General features: G+C 40.4%; 1 protein-coding gene and 1 pseudogene across 3 annotated transcripts; one reads left to right on the forward strand and one right to left on the reverse strand.

Moving 5' to 3' along the window:
• Positions 1-3666: 3666 nt before the first annotated feature.
• On the reverse strand, positions 3667-10109 carry LOC146482772 (SH3 domain-containing protein Dlish-like). 2 transcript variants are annotated; one of them, XM_085106870.1, is made up of 4 exons: positions 10091-10109; positions 8495-8623; positions 7594-8325; positions 3667-4839 (listed from the first exon to the last, which is right to left on the reverse strand). In XM_085106870.1, the coding sequence occupies exons 2-4, from the start codon at positions 8535-8537 to the stop codon at positions 4475-4477; spliced, it is 1140 nt and encodes a 379-aa protein (XP_084962996.1). In that variant the 5' UTR covers positions 8538-8623; positions 10091-10109; the 3' UTR covers positions 3667-4474. The 2 variants fall into 2 exon arrangements, with proteins under 2 accessions (XP_084962996.1, XP_084962994.1); XM_085106868.1 differs by lacking the exon at positions 10091-10109 and having other exon boundaries at positions 8495-9116.
• Positions 10091-18654, forward strand: LOC146482773 (protein-glucosylgalactosylhydroxylysine glucosidase-like; annotated as a pseudogene). Its single transcript, XR_014864063.1, has 3 exons — positions 10091-11007; positions 16303-16508; positions 17042-18654. The product of XR_014864063.1 is annotated as a protein-glucosylgalactosylhydroxylysine glucosidase-like (transcript).
• The last annotated feature ends 557 nt before the right edge of the window (positions 18655-19211 follow it).

Raw genomic sequence — 19211 nt, forward strand, 5'->3', positions numbered from 1 at the left:
ACCACAGATTTCTCCTTGTTATTAAACCACGATGCAATTTTATATGCTGTTAGATTTTAAGATTTTGATATTGTTTTGTTTCAACCTCCTTTTGCAAGAAAAGTAATGCTTTATTTATCAGGGGTCTAACAAAAAAGCTTTATTACTCACACATGTTTTCGAATGTCAGATTTTTAAGGAAGCTCTCCCCCCCCTCCCTTCCCCCCACCCCCAAACAAAAAGCTCCCTTCCACTTTAAAACTTGGAACTACACTTGTGCTGTTTCAACTGTTAGGAAAACACAAGGTTTAGTTCCAGTAAATATCCATCCCTTCTCGCCCCTCCCCCTCAAGGAAAGAGGTCACAAATTCCAGGGAGGGGGATCTAAAAGGCCAAAAAATGTAAAGGAATGTATGAAACTACATTGGAAATTCCAGGGTGCAGGGGTAGGGCTGCCTTAGAATGGGGTATGGATATTTATTGGAACTGTACAATAAAGTTACAAAGCTGTAGAGAAGTCTTTACAGATGAATAGTTCATGATAACATCAAAAATTGCTGATATACCACTTGTTACCTGTGAAACTTAGTAACTGCTATAAAAAACGCTTGGAAAAGTTTGAGTTTTCCCTAAAATTTACAATTATCAGGGCTGTAACCAGACTTTGCTAGCACTGAAGGTGCAAATCCATAGGGGATCTGGGGGCATACTTCCTCAGAAATGTTTGAAATCTGGAATTTCTGAAGTGCTATTTTTAGCATTCTTCATGGACATCTCGTCCAAAATTCAGTCTCATTCAAGCTTAATGTAAAATGGCAGTCTTTTTATTGCTTTATGCTTGCTGCTAGTCCGTGTGATACCGGTACCAAGTAGATTGTGATTCTGAAGTTTGTTTCCCTCTTGTACACCATATCTCCCCTTCCCCTACTCCCTCAGTGGCTACAACCCAGGGATCGTGGTGGAGAAGCATCCAAATGTTTTTAAAACCAAAACAAATACACCCAAATAGTACATGCATCAGATTATGTACCCTGGGTTTGGAAGTCTGCCAACTCTTCATTTGAACTTGTTTAAGTTTGCGCATTCCAGCCACATTCAAAGAACTTTTGTTCAAACTGACATTAAATTTTTAAACATGCTTACCTAGCTTATGAGTGTTAGCTTTCAGGTCCCAATTGCAAATAGTATCTGGGGATTATTTTTCAATGAATAGTACTCTTTATTTCATGGTAAAATGTAGTCAAGGCAAGTGACTCATCTTGCCTTATGCAAGCTACAGCCCTGATTATCACTCCCTTGCATTAAGGACGGTGCCTACTAATATTGAAGTATTTTTGTGCGGTTTATGACTATGCGGGAAAAGCCGGCAGATCTTAGGAAGGCCTATTGGAATCCAAAACGAAAATAGGGGGTAGCCACTCATTTTTTCAGAGATAATTAAGCAATAATATCTCTAAAAAGCGCCAAAATATGAAGCAATGTATGGGATTGTTTCCAAAATTGAAGCTTAATTATCTCTGAAAAATGCATGGTTACCGCCAATCTTCTTTTATGATACCAAAAGCGTTTGCTAAATTCTGCTTTCTCCGCATAGTTTTAAACCACGCAAAAATAGCAGGTACCACCCATAGGAAACTCGAGTATCTTGAGATGCGCAGAACGTAAGCGCAGTAGCAAAGGTGGGCACCATCCTTGACCCTTTAAGTCCCAATATCATCATGTATATTCTCCTCACTGTCCTGCATATATTTCTTATGCTACTAGTTGGGAGATTTTGTCTAAAGATCAAGGTATTTCATCTTTGGTGATTATTTCCTTTATTCTCCTAAATTAAATGTTTAATCAAGCAATGACATTGTAAGGGGAAATAAGATGTTGGTCACCACTTGGGATTTTTTTTAAATAAAGTTCCCCCCCCCCCCCCCTCCCTTGACGTCTTGAGGCCTGGATTTAAATAAGTCCCCCTCTCTCCCTACCCACAGGAGCTCCAGGATGGTGCTCACTTTTGTTACTGCGCATATGTTCTGTGCATCTCGAGATACACGAGTTTCCTACGGGTGGTCCCTACTAATACAGGGATATTTTTGTGCGGTTATGCGGTGAAAGCAGAATTTAGCAAGTGCTCTTGGTATCCAAAAATAAAATTGGGGGTAACTATGCATTTTTCAGAAATAAAAAGCTTCAATTTTAAACAAAACGCCATACATTTCTTTGTATATTACTGTTTTTTAGAATAATTGTTGCTTAATTATCTGTAATTATCTAATTTTCTGTAACAAATAATCCTACCTGTTGCTTTGGAGTGGCGTAACAGGGTGAGTGTTGCTCCGGACGCCATATTGAATTTTAATCTCACTTTACATGAACGAGAAGTCTTATGTCGCATTGAAGCGCGGGCTCAAGAATTGTTTCAGACCTTCCCGAGGGGAGAGGGAAGAGGGAGATGGGTTTCCCTTTCCCTCTTTCCCACCCCCTCCCCGAAAAGCCCGATTCTCGATCCCCATTTGTGACTCTGTTTTCGTTTCATGTCAGTACACGGCATACCGGATCGTACCAACTATCAGATCTTCTCATCTCTATAGGTTTGCAACCAATTCCTAGAGATCCAAAAGACAATGGTGTGGCAGCCATGTTGGATGACAGAACTTTTTGTTTTGTCATCCAACATGGCCGCCATAGCGTTCTCTTTTTCGATCTCCAGGGATTGGTTGCAAACCACCTATTGCGCTCTGACGTTCCCCGCATGATTCCTGTAGAAGTGTTTATGCAATGCCGGTCGGTTAAGGATCCGACAGGTTTGGTTCATCGGAGAGTGACAATTTTTTGCTATGCTGTCACACGTCCGAGGAAACCTGAGCAATAAAGTCATCTTGCTTGGTGTTGTCGTTTCACGGTGCCTACTCCTAAATATTTTTGCGCGGTTTATGGCCATGAGGGAAAACTAAAGCAGATCTTAGCAAGGCCTATTGGAATCCAAAAAGAAAATTGGGGGTAACCACGCATTTTTCAGAGATAATTAAGCGGTAATATCTCTAAAAAACGCCAAAATACAAAGCAATATATGGGATTTTTTCCTAAATTGAAGCTTAATTATCTCTGAAAAATGCATGGTTACCCCCAATTTTCTTTTGAGATACCAAAAGCATTTGGTAAGTTCTTCTTTCTCCCTATAGTTTTAAACCGCGCAAAATTATCCCTGTATTAGTAGGCATCACCCATAGGAAACCCGAGTATCTGTAGATGCGCAGAACGTATGCGCAGTAACAATAGTAGGCACCGTCCTTAAACGCGCCAAGCAATATAGTCAACTTTTTCTTTCAACTTGTCGTGCGACATGATTGCATTGCAAGTTGAAAAGCGTTTTTCTCCGTACTACACGTCTGTGCGCAGCAAATTTTCATGTTGCAAAAAATACAAGCGAAGTCTACTTCTGCAGCATGAAATTTTGTTCCGCGCGGAGGTGGTAATACGGGCAACAAACAATCGCATCTTGTAACGCAGTATTCGTTGCGAGACAAGTTGCGCGGAAATATTGTCAGTATTACTTGGCCTTAATCAAGTTCAGAATTTTGTTTCTTTAAGCGCCAAATCTGGACTTGTGTCAATGACAACCTGGAGCTAACACCGATAAATGATTAGGGTTCATCCATTCCTTGAGAAAAAGAGGCAAGTATTTAGTTGTTCATCGCCGACAACTTTCGGATTGCTTTTATTTATAAACCAATCATTGCATACAGTTTTCCGTCACATCGACTATTTATCAAAATATATTCTTTTTACATAGCTTATCTACAAATCGATAACTGCTCTGTTGTTTTATTTTTCTTTACCTAACACTGTCTTTTTCTGTACAAACTCTAAGAGCAAATTAATGTGGGGTGATTGGTAATTCGTTTACCGTCGTTAAAAAGGAAGTCATCAGCGGTCAATTCACGCATAAAATGTTATTTGAAAAACATTTCTTATTCCAATTAGACCTGACACAGTTTAATTTCTCATGGATGAGAACATACAGTACGGTCAGAACTGAACTGCACGATGAAACTAAATGTACGCTCCATTTACGTCGTAGAGACGGGCATTAGAACTTTAACTTTGTTGTACTGGACTGTATCTCATTGTTTCGTAAATCGAAATTGGACATTTTTTGGAATTTCATTTTAAACTTGCATTGATGTCACATATTGCGTAAGCATTCACGCGTTCCATAACAGACCGTATCCATTACCTATTTTCTTTTGTGGGGCGCTAGAGAAGACTGGATACGAGAGTAGATTTAGAGAAATGGAGTGTCATGGGAAGGGACGAAGGAAAAAATTCCTTCCCATGACACGCCGCAAGCCTTAGTCGTATCCAGTCTTTTCTCTCCTCAAAAACAGATAAATGGCGACTGGGTCGAGTATGATCACGTAAGAGAGATTGTCTTCCACATGACGCATGCCAGAAAGTGCGACCCAGTAAATCTGACGTTTTCTGAATAGCAGTTGCGAATCTTTCAAATGTCTGTCACAACTGGCTCCTTGACATGATCTTCAGGAATAAAGCCAGATTTCTTTCTGTGGGGTGAATATGCCCAGATCCAGTCGGGCACAATTTGGTCTTTGAGATTAGCATACACGTATTCCCCGGGTCGAACTGTTAGATCGTCAAATGCTTTGCTCTCGAAGTTGTAAAGCACTATTAATCGGGTCCCTTTGAGAGTATAAGTCTTTTCGCTCGATGCTGATGACGCCACGTCCGTGTAAGATGATTTGGATTTGGCGCCAGTTGAACACGAGCTTGTTGGTGTGACGTCAGAGGAGTTCACATCAGGCGAACTTTGCGTAGTGACCTTCGATTGGGATAACCTCTGGATGCAAGCTGTAAAAGAAAGGAAATTTGTAAGTGAGGAAGAGGGGCCACCGAAAAGAGATTCGAGTGCTGACGTTTCGAGCGTTAACCCTTCGTCAGAGTGAATCAAGGAATTGTGGGTTGTATGTGGTTTATATTCTAGTGAGCGGTGGAGCCACGCTATTTTTCATGGTAACGGAGATAATAAGAATAAATAGTATAATGAAAAGCGTTCGTTGATTCCGGTGCCGATTTGGAAGATGAATTTTTGTTCTAAACTTTTGTGACTTTCTGTGTTACAATGATGCAGAGGAATGCTACAGACTGCCATGTTGTTGTAAGAATGGTTAAGTGTCGAGCGTCTGGTTACCTTTTGCAGTATGTTTTTTATTGGTACCCATTTCTATACCTCAGTGTAGAGAGACAATTTCATCTTCAAGTCAACAGTTTAGCTACACCTCCGCGCCACCAGATTGGGAGGAAAATATTTACTTTTATTAGCCTTATTACAGCCTTCTTCGTCTGCTTTAACCGAACCTTCTCAAGTACAGTGGCTGCCCTTTACCAGCTGTACAAGCGGCGTTCAGTTCCTCGCAAGCTTTCCCAGCGGATTGGTTGGGGCAAATTGAAAACGATATTGACCCGGGTACGCGCCGGCCGTAAGTCATGAGGGTGTTTCAGCCAACACGAGTATCAACTCTTGATTCTACATCACTGTTCTTCTCAAGACTTTGAACAGGAAAAATTTGAGCCGAACATTTTCAGGGATGGACTCAGTACACTTGGAGAAATTTAGAAATTGAATGCTATGTAACATGCAATATCAGTGCATTGCCCAAGGTGTGCAAACAAATTACATCACGTAGCAGGAAATTAAATCTACCACAGAATTCTGGTTTCTGCGGTTTTAGAAAATCTTTCGCTAGACCTTTGTTCAGGGCTTGCCCCTGCAAGCTGTGAAATGCTGCTTCAGACGGATTCCACGGATTATAGCGAGGTAAGAATTGAGTCTGGTAAATCAATTTTATCCGTTAAATGACGCTTAAATGGCAAAATAATGACATTACAAACGGTAGAGCAAATCATCTAGAGACATATTATATCTCACTAAGCAGTAATTAAAACAGATCAACAAATGTATAAGTGTCCATTAGTGGATAGGAGCTCTTGATCATCAAGACTAAAATATTGAAAATTCCTAAAATGCGTTCGGCGGGAGTCCAAAATCAAAAGTTTCTTAATCCCAGTTTTCTGTAATGAATAAAAAGCCACATCACATCATTTGAATGGCCACACTTAAGGATTTAATTTAAAATGGTGCATGTGAACTATGGTTATCTGATTTGGCTTGAAATTTCATTCTGAGAGTCGGACTTTTTATGGCAGCCAGACATGAAGAGGTTAAAGGGTTAAGGTTATCAAAAGCATAACAATCCAGGAGATTTTTCAACAAGCTGAAGACTTTATTTTTGTAGCTAAAATAGAATTCAAGAATTGTCATATCCGAGTCCTCTCTGATCAAACTGTTAACGAAAACGTTTCGCTATGTTCGTGGTTTATTTTGTAAGGGGTAAATTTTTTCCGTACAAGGGTAGTTAAGGGTCCCATCCACAAATATAGAATCGAATTTTTGCATGCAACTCTTTCTTAAAATATTACTGCCGATAACAGGCAACGGGTTGTTGCTTAGTCATGTGAGTGCGAGGAACTGATGCGACATAGTAAGTTGAAATAAGAAATTAAAGTATTCAAACAAAAAAAAAACTTTCAATTTCAAAGCATAAGTAATCTAAAACTAAGGCATTTTATGCAAAGTACGGCCATCGCGTCTACATATATTTAACACAAATTCATTTGTTAATTTTTCTCGAGTTTACTGGATTCATTTCAATCATTTTTGGCCATCCAGAGGTTATTTTTACGCAATCACATGTTTCGCGGATTCTGGAATTTAACCACAGCACAGTCGATTTTTCCAGAGTGTATTTGATCTCGGTTTTATGTCTGTTTTAGGCAGCAGTTTTCCTTGGCAAAATCCAAATTATATGTCATCTAATGTGGTTCGACATTTCCTGTATTTTGAATCAAGTATCAAAGTGTGAGTATTACAGCGAAATTTCCGAGTGGTACCAGTTCTATTATGTTGTTGTACAAAGTGGGTCTAATTAACTTTTGATTCTGTTGATGAAATCGTAAAATGTGACCTATAATATTATAGACTCTCCGACGAGCAGAGAGACTGAGAAGTTTTGTGCAATACAAAGCGAAACTTCGGCTTCCCTTTCCGCAGTGGGCATGGTACTGTTTATAAGGTTCAAGGTTCTCAGTATAACCTCAGTTTGATTTTAAAGATAAAGTTTCCCCACTTCCACTTGTGATGCTTAATTAAAACGCTTAAATAAATTGAGCAATATTTTCCGTGGCGTTAAACATATTTGGAGGTATATAGAAAAGATAAGGAACTTGTTTCGATAGTTGAAGATTTGGTGGTCGAAGAGGCACAAACAACTTACACATTCATGTAGTTTAAATAACTCAGAGTTGGACCTTTCTTTTCAGACACTTTCAATGACAATACTGTAGCTCAATTACAAACAGCTATAAGCTTGCCCCGTACAGACAATTAAACACCTTAATAAAAACGGGACGCTTATATTTTATGTCTCTCCCTTAAGTGTCTGCATTCGAAAGAAGTTCGACGTGTCGCCAAAGTCAGTTGACCCTACAACGTGATACACTTAACATTCACAAGAGTCAAGAAAGGAAATATTTATCGATATTTACCTTCGCACACGTGTGAAACAACAAACGTTCTTGGCACAAAACCTTCTTCGCCATCCTCCGTGGACACCCAAACCCAGTCTTCATCTTGATCATTTAGCTGCATAACAAATTCACCACGACAAACGCTCACATCATTCTCATCATGAGCTGTGTAGTCATAAAGAACAATTAACTGCGGACCGTAAGCTCGCTTTGGAAAGTAAGTCATCAAATTCGTTTCCTGCTTTTCTCTCGTTAACTGAGCTTCGCCGTAAATAGTTCTTTCGCCAGCTCCGTCTTCGCTCTCTTCAAAGCTGTCTTCGTATCCCGAAGTACTAGATTTGGAGTCTGTAGACACATTAGTTGTAGAGCAATAACAGAATGGTATAAATCCCTCATTGCCTGTCGAATCCACGACATAGACCCAGTCATTTTGTTGGTAAAGAACCTTCACATAATGTCCCTTTCGCACCTTGAGTTCTTCTTTGTCAACTGGATCGTAACTTTGAGTAATCTTTACGCGGATGTTCGCGGGTTTTGCCAAGGTAGCCGCTCGAATTTTACGCTCAATAAGAGTTTCATGTTTGAGTCCAGCTTCGCTTATTCTGACATTTCGTTTTACTTGTTTGTGGTTTGGTGTCGCGCTATTTTTCAGAGCGGATTTCGTAATTTCTACAGCTGCAGTTCCGTTCTGTTGCACACTGGTCGATGGGCGATACACATCTGTTGGATAAGGCTTCTTATTCTGCAACGCTAACCAAAGAAAACACGCGTAAAAAAAAACTTTAGATAAAATGAAATTGTGCGATTAATTAAGCTACAATAACAACGCAACGCGAACTTCAAGAAACGCAAATGCTAATGTTTCTCTTATGCAAAATAAGCGGTTAAAAAAATACTCCGATATTGCCCTAAATCATACCTTTCTTTTTAAGTGACAGTTGACTGGGGCAGAAGAAGGCCATATCCACGTTGTTTCTGATTTAAACATTACTCCGCTTTGTCGCGAATATCCATGCCGAAGGGACATTTGAAAGCCTGTTTGTTTTCTCTACGCGGAAAAATAAATAAACTATAGGTCAGAGACAAAAAAATCTGCATCTCTGCGTCACTTGCTCAAGGGTAAATTAACCGAAAATAAGAACTAGAATGACGCAGGCCATTGTTTACATTTCTCGGTAGCCGGACGCAATCGGCCAATGGCTGATAATCCTGGAATTATTAAAACCGCAGTTATGGCTAAAACTGTTTAAATAGGACACAATAAAGATGAAAGATTTTAGTAGGTTAGAGGGGCAAGCTGTCTTCAGCAGTATTAGTTTTGCCCTTGGGTAAGACAGACAATTGCGGCTGATAGTCTTGTGCCAAAGAAACGTCCCGGTTCTTGATAGCTTAGATGTAAACAGAGCAGGTAATACATTCAGCACATTCAAATGAACGTCCGGTTTACAAAGTTTTTGGCATGCAAGGAAGTTATTCGGACGTCTTATTTATTTTTACTAATTAACAGTTCGCAACAATATTCTAATTCTTCCGTTTCGTTTTCATCCGCCTTGGATTGTGTTCAACAAAGAGCTTCAAAATTGTAAAAGGAAAAAGACAAAGCATTGATTGCTTTAACGCGGTTCAAATCATTAAACGGGTTAAAACTTTGAGGCTAATCATTAGCCTGAAACTTTCAGACCCGTTTAAGTTTGGCGATCTTGTTAAAAATTTTGCCCGGAGTTTGTTTCGATTAAATCGCTAATATCTTCCGGTTGGAGTTCTCTGTTCTTGAAATATTAATTGGATATAAGTACGAGAGTCAGGCTTGCTGCCAAGAAATTAATAACTTGATAAGGAAATGCATTAATTGTGAAACAGCTCTGTATATTGACGGTTCAAATCAAAATTGACAGGAAGTAGTCTTGGTGTTGTGTTCCTAAGCGCTCTCGAAAGCAAACAATACGCTTTGAAAAGGCAGAGTTGACCTAGTCCAATGTGGACCTATTTATGTAATATATTAGCACTGAAATGGGCTAATATATAGAGATATGATGTAGTATAATATAAAGGCTATTGAGCAGCACTTTTCCTTGGTGCTGTTCAAGGTGGTTTCTAACTATGGAGTATCCGGATGCAATCCTGAAGTGTGCCGGATCAACCCTGGATCGAAATTCTTTTTCAGACCTGACCGTTATCTTGATCCCCATACAACGTCAGGCCCTTCCCCAAAAGAACAACAACAAATAAATAAATAAATAAATAAATAGAAATAATAAAAAAATGAAATACCCATACTACAAAATGGTTAGACAAAGAGGTACTCCCCGCTCGAATGTAAACTGTTAGAGATGTATCTTCCATGAGAAAGACCACTTTGCGAATTGTTTTGATATGGGTCATTTGGCATCATATTACATAAAGTCATACGACTGGCGATGCATCATTTGGAGTCACATGTCAACTTGGATTCTAACGCAATTAGAAGAATCTATTGCTTAGATATTGTCATTATTGAGAAGAAACCCATACAGACCTGCCGTAGAGTTAAGCGGCCCACAAAGAAGCCACTGGCAAGCTACATGGCGGCTCTTTTTGAGACCATATTTTTTTACGCAGTTTGTTTTTGTCATGTCGTGACTGCTGCACCAAATGCTACCAACTTTGAATCCTCAGCCCTTTCTTGGGATCCTAGATTAAATCCAAGCGTTGGAAACGGTATTTATCCACGACGGTTTACGGCGACACGGTGTATGTCTCCGGTATTTTCAATGGACGTGGTACAGAAACACCGAGTCACCGAGCGAGAATTCCCTCGACCTCGGCAATTGTTATACGAACCAATTTAAGCTCCAACGCGACGGAAGAGATGTTTAGCTTGAACGTCGAGCAAGGTGTATTCTACCACCGGTTAATCGTGGAGAATTTCACAGTGGAGCAGCGAATTTACGCTCACCGCATTCATCAGCATTTGCTCGTCACGGAAGTCTCTTTGAATAACAGCAGGCGTGACCCAGTGAATTTGTCCCTGACCAATGTGTTTGGGCCTCCGAGTGCTGACATCGAGTTTCAAAGAGAAGAATTGCCATGCAAATCCCCGAATGACCCTAAGATTAATGCCATGTCAGGGTATATCAGGATAACAGAAGAGCCTGACAGCGCAAAGGAGGGCGTGGCAGTCGTCTGGGGGGACATACCCCGTAGAGTTCTGATCCAACCCTCTTCCGAAACTCAAACGTTGTACTTTATCACGGCTGTAGCCACCAGCTTAGACGCTGAGGATTTCTTGAGAAGCGCACACGAAGCGTACAACACAGCGATGAAGAAACCGGAAGAGCTGTTAGCAAGTCATTTGCAGGCCTGGAAAGAATTGTGGGACGATGGACGGATTGAAGTGGATGGTAACCTTACCTTGGCACAGGCTATTTCCGGTAGTCTTTATTACACCCTCAGGTGAGAACACACAGATAATCTCCCGTGCAAATTTCACGTTTTTCTCGCTGGCTCGCTTCACTGGCCGGCCCATAAATGGTGCCGAGATTCTCGAGGGACTTTCAGTTTGCATATTTCATATGCATTTTTTTGCTTGCGTTTCACATTTTCTGGGTTCAGTAATTATTGCAAAAAGTCGTACAAGGAGCTTTGGCCAATGAAGTAAACATAACGGTTTTACAAAAAATGCTACCATACTACTGCTGATCATTCCCTTCAAATAAAACCGGGCGGAAAACCGAAACTGATCCTGGCACCAAAAGGTCCAAGTTGATTTGGTTTTTGGGATGTGCTCGTTTGTTTGTTTCTTTTGCGTTTAGCACAAGCTAAACCGAGTTTAACTGGTTTCTTTGACTGCAGCCTTAAGGCCCTTTCAAACGGTTTCAACATTTGGTTCAATATGCGTTCAACACTTTGTTGAACCAAATATCGGGGGTGTTTGAACAGGTCGTTCAACATTGTTGAGAATGCCAAAAATGTTGAAAGCTTGTTGAAAGCGTGTTGAATCAAATTTTAATCAGTTTAAACTTTCATTCAACATCGATTCAATATTTCCTTTCTTCTCGATTTGTTGAATGGTGTTGAAATCGTTTGAACCGCTCCGTTCAAAAATTTGTCCAACATTTGCTCAACATCCGTTCAATCGAACGAATGTTGGTCTAAATATTGGAACCGTTTAAACTGATTGAAAGTCGATTTTTCTCTGGGTTAGCTGCAAAGTGACCAACTGACCAAAACTAGCTGATCATGTCTCCCATTTTAAAATCCTTCTGTAGAGCACTGATTCTTTGTCACATTCATTTTTGAAAGATTTTGTAACGAAGTCGACAACTATTAGAGAGAGCAGCTTTCCTAGCCAAAATTGACATATTTTTAAACATTCAAAACAAATCAATTGGTTTGACTTGTAAACATGTTAATGTTGTTGTATTGCATATACCGGAAATTGTCACTAGCTGAAGAGGGATTCTTGACCATTCTTGCCCGTTGTCCAGGAAAGACCGCGGCTTATTATAGAATCAACGTTACTGGCGTGGTAGCCTAACAGGGCCAAACTAACTTCTGTATCTGCAGTCTCCAAAAATTTCTCTAAAACACTTATTCTTTCTATTTTGAAAGTTTTCGTAAAGAAGTCTAGAATTGTTATACCTTACCGACTGCCAATCATATTTGCTCCCTTCAGATGCTAGCGATGTATGTTCCACTGGATATTGCTCTTGCAGCTTGCTATGTGATGCCAAGGTTAAGTAGTCCCTCGGTTACAAAAAGATCTTCAAAAATGTTGCATATAGAGACCGCATAGGTACCACTCCTATGGACCTCCGTTATGTACTGAACCCAGAACTTCTAATCAGGGATTTAATCCCTTAAACTCAGTAATAAAACGGCTGAAGCAGGATAAGCCTTAGTCCTAAATCTGACGCAAACGGTTTTGTATGCCAAACGATTATTTTGTTTAGCAACTGACGCAATTCAGAGAAGGCAGGATGGAATTTTTTTGAACGTCGTCAATTTTAAATTCCAGCATCTTCTATTGAAGTTATCCCCAGAACAATTGGCAGAATTACCCGTGCAAATTGGACGATCAGACATAGCACTCATCCACTCAGGATTTAACAAATGCAAAACGTTTCCGGCTTTCAAAGAGGATAACAAACTGAGGACACCTAGCTTGAGGACAATTGAAGGTGGATTAGAAGGAAAGGTCGAGAAAGAACATAGGTGAAAGATTGTGCGCGCACCTTCACTGGAATAGCTTCGTTGGCAGATTTGGAGTCTTTCATGCTTATCAAGCTTTACAAAGCTAGGTTCCATTTACTCCAGTTAGTTTCTAAAAGAAACCGTAGTGCTGCGTCGGTGGGAAGTGGAAACGAATGTTTGGTTAAGTTATTTTGGTATTTTACCCCGGGAGTTCGAGCCTCCGATATATCGTAAAACCAGTTTTTTAATTTGGTGGAACCATATTTTGTGTCCCCCTTCCCCCCGAGATAGTGCAGTTTCTTGATATTCCCGCGATATCTCGAACTGACGTTGACAAGACGAAAGCAGCTTTCCCAGTCAAGTCAGTCAAAATTGATATATTTTTAAACAAAATCAATTGGTTTCACTTGTAATTTTGTTATTAGTGTTTTTGTATCTCATATACCGGAAATGTCACTGCGGAGTGATAGATGCTTGCCTGTTTTCCAGGAAAGTTCAGCTTATTATAGAATCTACGTTACTGATATGGTAGCCTAACACGGTTAAACTTATTTCTTTATCTCCAATTTAACCGGTGTTTCACTGAGCTTCTCGTATAGTATCGGAGACTTAGGGGCAGATATTTTGGTCAGGAGGAAGTCAAAACGGGTAATGGTTCACAAGAACGAACGAGCGTTTTGACTTCCTCATGAACCAACTACCTGGCGTGCCTCCTTGGGTATCCGAGGATGCTCAGAATCTCTTGATAAGCTACAACGTGACTGACCATCTAAGCAAATGCTTCTGTAAAACACTTATTCTTTGCCATATTTTGAACGTTTTCGTAAGTCTAGAACTGTTATACCATACCGACTGCCAATGATGTTAAGGCCCTTCGAACACAAGCCCGGTCCAATATTCGTTCCATTTGGTATAGTCTTGCCAGCTTTCTATGTTACTCTAGTGTTGAGTAGTCCCTCGGTGAAAAGGTCTCATACAAAAACACAGAAACAACCCTACAGACACAATAGGCACGTGCGTTATGTAAACCTAGAATTCCTAATCAGGAATTTAAGCCATTAAACTAATAAAATCAGTGCTTGAATCAGGATAAGCCTTAATCCCAACTTTTGCGCAATAAGTTTGTATATATCACAAAAACATTTTTAAAGCATCTGACGCAGATCAGAGACTCCGGATTGTAAGTTTGTTTACACACTTTAATTTTATAAAAATCAAGTATTTTCTATTAGAGATACCCAAGAGTAATTGTCAAAATTGCCATGCGACAACTGAAATTGTGTGGTCAGAAGTTGAACTTATCAACTCTGGATTGAATTTAGCAATCCAAAGCGTTTCCGGTGTTCAGAGATGATAACAAAGTGAAGACAGCTTCTGGATGAAGACAATTAGAGATGGATTATAAGGAAACAACGAGAAAGAGCTTAGGCGAAGACCACGCACAGTTGCCTAATAAAATGGTTGAAGCAGGATTATCCCCAATCCCAACCCTGACGCAATCAGTTTGTGTGCCATAAGATTATTTTGTTGATCAGTTGACGTATATCAGAGAAAGCAGAGTAGAAGTTTATAAACGTACCGCACTAGTTGAAAAATCAAATTCTTTTTCTCATTGAAGTTATTATGAAAACTTGGCAATATCACCTCTGCAAATTGCATAGTGCTCATCTACTCTGAGTTTAATTTAGTAATCCAAAACGTTTCCGACTTTCAAAGAGGATAACGTGGAAGTGAAGACAGCTAACACGAAGGCAATTACAGATGAATTAGAAGGAAACAACAAGAAAGACCTCAGACAAAAGACTGTGCACGCACTTTGAAGTGAAATCAAGCAAGTGATATCTCACACATGATCTGATACCTCGAGAACCCCGTTTAGTCGAACCATATTCCCTTCCCCTCCCCCCGCACTAAGACAGTTTAGTTCCCTCGTATTTTCTCCAACTGACATCAGTTGAAAAAGCTAGCAGATAGAAGCTTTGCTATTCAAATCTGATCCGTTTTCAAATATAAATAAACCAATTGATTGTCTTGTAAATATGCTAGTGTTATTGTTTCACATACGTTTGAGGAATCGCTCTAAGTATATTGTTAAAATTCAGCCCCGTTTCCGGTCCAGGATAAGACCGGCTTAGATACAGAATCCACAGTAATGGTGTGGTAGCCTAATAAGGTTTAAACAATTTCTTTATCTACGGTCTATAGACCGGTTGACTTGTCATCAAGTGAAAGCCATGTTTCACTGAAAAAAGAGAGCCTCTCGGATCGTAGATGAGCTGCAAGTTACCCGCTAACAGCAAAATAGCAAATTATGTTTCCTCATTAAACATTTTTGTAAGGACTTGTACTTTGTCATATACTTCAACGTTTTTGCAAAGAAATCGAAAAATATTATATCATACCGACTGCCAATGACGTGAAGGCCCTCCGAATACAACCGCCGTCGGATTTTCTTTCCATTTGATTTAATCCCAGTTCCAGCTTCCTATGTTCCTACAACGTTAAGCAGCTACTTCGTTTTGAACCGTTTCCTCAAAATGGTCGAACATAAAAACACAGGCACTACCCTGTACACCAATGAGCGAGCACCTGTGTTATGTAAAACCAACACTTCTAACTTTATAAGGAATTTAAGCGATAAAACTAATAAATTAAAATGCTTGAATCAGGATTAACCTCCAAAGTCGGTCGACTTAGTCGCAACTTTATTTGGATCAGCAGCTGACATCAGAGAGGATTGTAGTTTGTAAACATACCAAAAACCGATTTACATTAGAGTTGTAGTATCGAGAAAAAAAATTAGCTTGATGTTTGTTGTGCATGCAAAATCGCCCACCAACTCTAGATTTAATTTAACGATCCAAAACCTTTCCGGCTTTAAGATGGGATAATCAGGTGAAGACAGCTACAGAATGAAGAGAAAGGGGATTAAATTTAAAAGGAAAGAACGAAAACATAAGACTATGCACGCAATTTGAAACGAAGTAATATTGACAGCTTTTCCAAATGAACTATCAAGTTAGCGCTTTAAAATAAGTCATAAAAACACTCCTTCCACCAGCTTACCATAATTCTTGTTATGACATCTTATTAAGGTCGCAAAATTAAGAGATTAATCACCACACATTAGTCACTGGTTTGTATTTGATACTAGGTCGATTTTGTTCGTCCCGAAAATTCAAGCTCGCCTATCGTAATCTTCTCTTAATCTATCACAGTTTTGGTTATCTTCTTTTTGTTTATACTACTGAATAAAGAAAGCTACAATATTGTGTTTTTCGACATGGAAAGAAACCACCCGTCTTAATATAGCTAGAATTACTTGGAGCATCAAAAGGAACCCATTAATAAGATCGGCGCTGATGTTCAATAGCCCCCAGGTCACGGTCAGCAATCTTCTCTTGCTGTTGAACTGACTGCCATTTTAGCAGACAGGACTTCTTTCTTCTTTCTTTGTTTTGTTTTGTTTGTATAAGATAAACTTCAAAAACTAATTGTTCCGCCGGATTTTACATGTCTTTGTCAGTATACTCATGATGTTTTCCCTAATTCTAGTTCTCTTCGTCCCAATTGGGTTTTCGGCCTCAGTCCAGGAGGCCTGGCTACTGATGGCTACGACGGTCACGTGTTCTGGGACCAAGAGACGTGGATGTTCCCGCCACTGGTCCTGCTGCACCAGGATTTGGCGCGAACCTGCCTCGCTTACAGGTTTGAGAGGCTACAAGCGGCTGAAGACAAGGCCAGGCAATATGGCTTCAAAGGTAAGCGAGAAGCTGTGATAGGTCTGTAATCATCCAAATCTAAAGTGAATTTTTCTGGGCCTGGGACCTAAAACTAAGCTATGATAAGAGCCATCTCTACTTTCAAAGCCGGAACATGTCGATCAGAGACCAGGCAATGTTAACTAGAAGACCAGCCGCTATCACATTACAAACTAGCAAAAGACCTAGGTCCCGTTCAGACTTGGTACCAAGGCATTTGTATAAACGTAGCTTTCTGCCGGTGTCAGAGCAAAAATCTGTGCACCGTACCCGGACACAGGCACTGCCTCCAAGGGTAGTACTCGGGCACCGTTCCTGGGTACGGGCACTGGTCTGAACAGGATTTTGTCGGTTCCACCTCACGCCTCCTTGCGATACAGTAAACAAAATGGCGGGCGCGAAATTTACGAACGATAACACGATTGCTCCTTGGGCACCAAGGAGTTTGAACAACGTCCTTTTAAGTAACGGACACAGGGCCCTGGCTCCGGTACTAGTCAGGTAATTCGGTGCTTTTATTGCTTAATACGTAGGTGCCATGTTTCCCTGGGAAAGCGCCCTGACTGGTTCAGAAGTTTGCCCAGGTGAAATCTACTCCGACTATGAGCAACACATTGTTGGAGACATCGCATTTGCCGTTAAACAGCTATGGTCGGCATCCGGGGATCGACGCTGGCTTGAAAACGAGGCGTCTTCGCTCATTCGAGCCACTGCGGAATTCTGGGTCAGTCGCGCAGTATACAACGACTCCAAGAAAGGTTACGTCATCTATGACGTCATGCCACCGGACGAAGACGCAGAGGTGGTGAACAATTCGGCGTATACAAACACAATTGCAAAGATGAATCTTGAATTCGCCTACGACGTTTTGTCAAACGCTTCGGAGAGTTGGAAAACCATCGCGGAGAATATGTATGTCCCGTTCGACGACACGAATAATTATCACCCGGAATACGATGGGTACCGAGGTATCGAGGTGAAACAAGCCGACGTGATTCTGCTTGGGTTCCCTTTAATGGTGAATATGAGTCTAGAAGTTCGTCGGAGCGATTTGAGTTTTTATGAACCCAGGACAAACCCTAGGGGCCCTGCCATGACTAAATCGATGTTTGCAGTTGGCTGGTTAGATGTTGGTGATTATGCGCGCGCGGAGAAGTCATTTAACGAAAGCTACTTAAACGCTAAGGACCCGTTCATGGTTTGGACCGAGGGTGCAGACGGTGGGGGCGCTGTCAACTTTATCACTGGCGCTGGAGGGTTTCTCCAATCAGTATTGTTCGGTTATGGCGGATTACGACTCCGTGGAACCAACCAGTTGCAATTCAATCCCAGGCTTCTCCCAGGAGCGACTCAAGTGAGGTTCATTGGAATCGATTACCATGGAAACAGCATTGATTTTCTAATTGGTGGATCCAAGTCCCAGATAGTTGTTACGTCTCGCGCCCAATCCGCCTCGGCTCTTCAAGCAATAATTGTAAGCACGCATAAGAGGTACCGCTTGGAGATCGGGTTTAGTCTGGAAATTCTAAATCAACAGGCTATTATCGAGGTAATCCCAGACGTGAACATCTGATCCTTTTTTCTCGAATAACCTACACTTAAGTTTTTCACCATGCATTTACAGGTAGTTATTTACTGCCAAAGTGATCGTTTTGTCTTTTCAAGTTACTAGACAACGGTTCTTTCAAGTAGCATTGAGGCATTTCTTAACGTTACTCTAAGCGCTGAGGCTCTTGTAACTTGAGGGACCCTCAGCTCCTTGGAGTAAAACAAACATGGAAATCGAGGTGAGCGCCAAATCAGATGACAACAAAGGGAATTGCTTGGAAGGAGGCTGCAATAAGTACTGAAATAAACTACCACATAATCAAAATATTTACTTGTGAATAGGAAAGTATGCAATGACCATGAAACAGTTTCACAACTCAATTTTGGCGCAAAAAATATACACTAAAGACTACATGAAAATTGCAGATCTTGCTGTAAAAACAACTTTAGAGACCAATTACAAAACGGCACGAACATTTAGTTTGTGCAATAGTCCTAAAGTGATGACGTCACAAACTAAATTTATGATAAGAAAATTGAAGAGCCGTAACGAGGATTCATGATGATTAAAATTTTTAAAACGTTCTCTGGTTAAAAATTGGAAAGGTATGAGCTTTCGACAACCGTCCTGTTGTCTTCAACGGATAAAAATATGAAGAGAATATGAAATGAGGACTAATAAATACAAAAAATGTACAATACAGGAGACAAGTGAAAAAACATTATTTGTTAAGGAGAATAAGGTTGATTAGGGAGTGGGCATGAGTTATTGTCGGCGTCAATAGCTTTCGCGGTATGCCAAGACTCAAGGGTCTAAAGGTGGCGATAATTGGACTTGTCAATGATCGAGGCATTCTTAAAGTCAAAAATTTATGATATTACGGGCTTTGCTGAGCTATTCTGAAATGGCACGATGTAAAATGCCTCAGTTATAAACGTTTACAATTGAGGCAAAATTAGGCGGATTGTCATTGGAGCATAACAGAGCTAATATCTCTCCCTCCCCACCCCCCACCCTCCATTGTAATAAGATGCTGATTTTTGGCAAGTGGGTTTTTTTACTATGCTCTTGTCGAACATCCTAATGGACCCCACAATTTCAAAAATTCAATATTTTTGACGCCAAACTTTAGTAATCTATTAGGGCAAAGACGT

This window comes from Pavona decussata, unplaced genomic scaffold (assembly GCF_977016875.1).
Source record: "Pavona decussata unplaced genomic scaffold, jaPavDecu1.1 SCAFFOLD_44, whole genome shotgun sequence".
Classification (NCBI taxonomy): domain Eukaryota; kingdom Metazoa; phylum Cnidaria; class Anthozoa; order Scleractinia; family Agariciidae; genus Pavona; species Pavona decussata.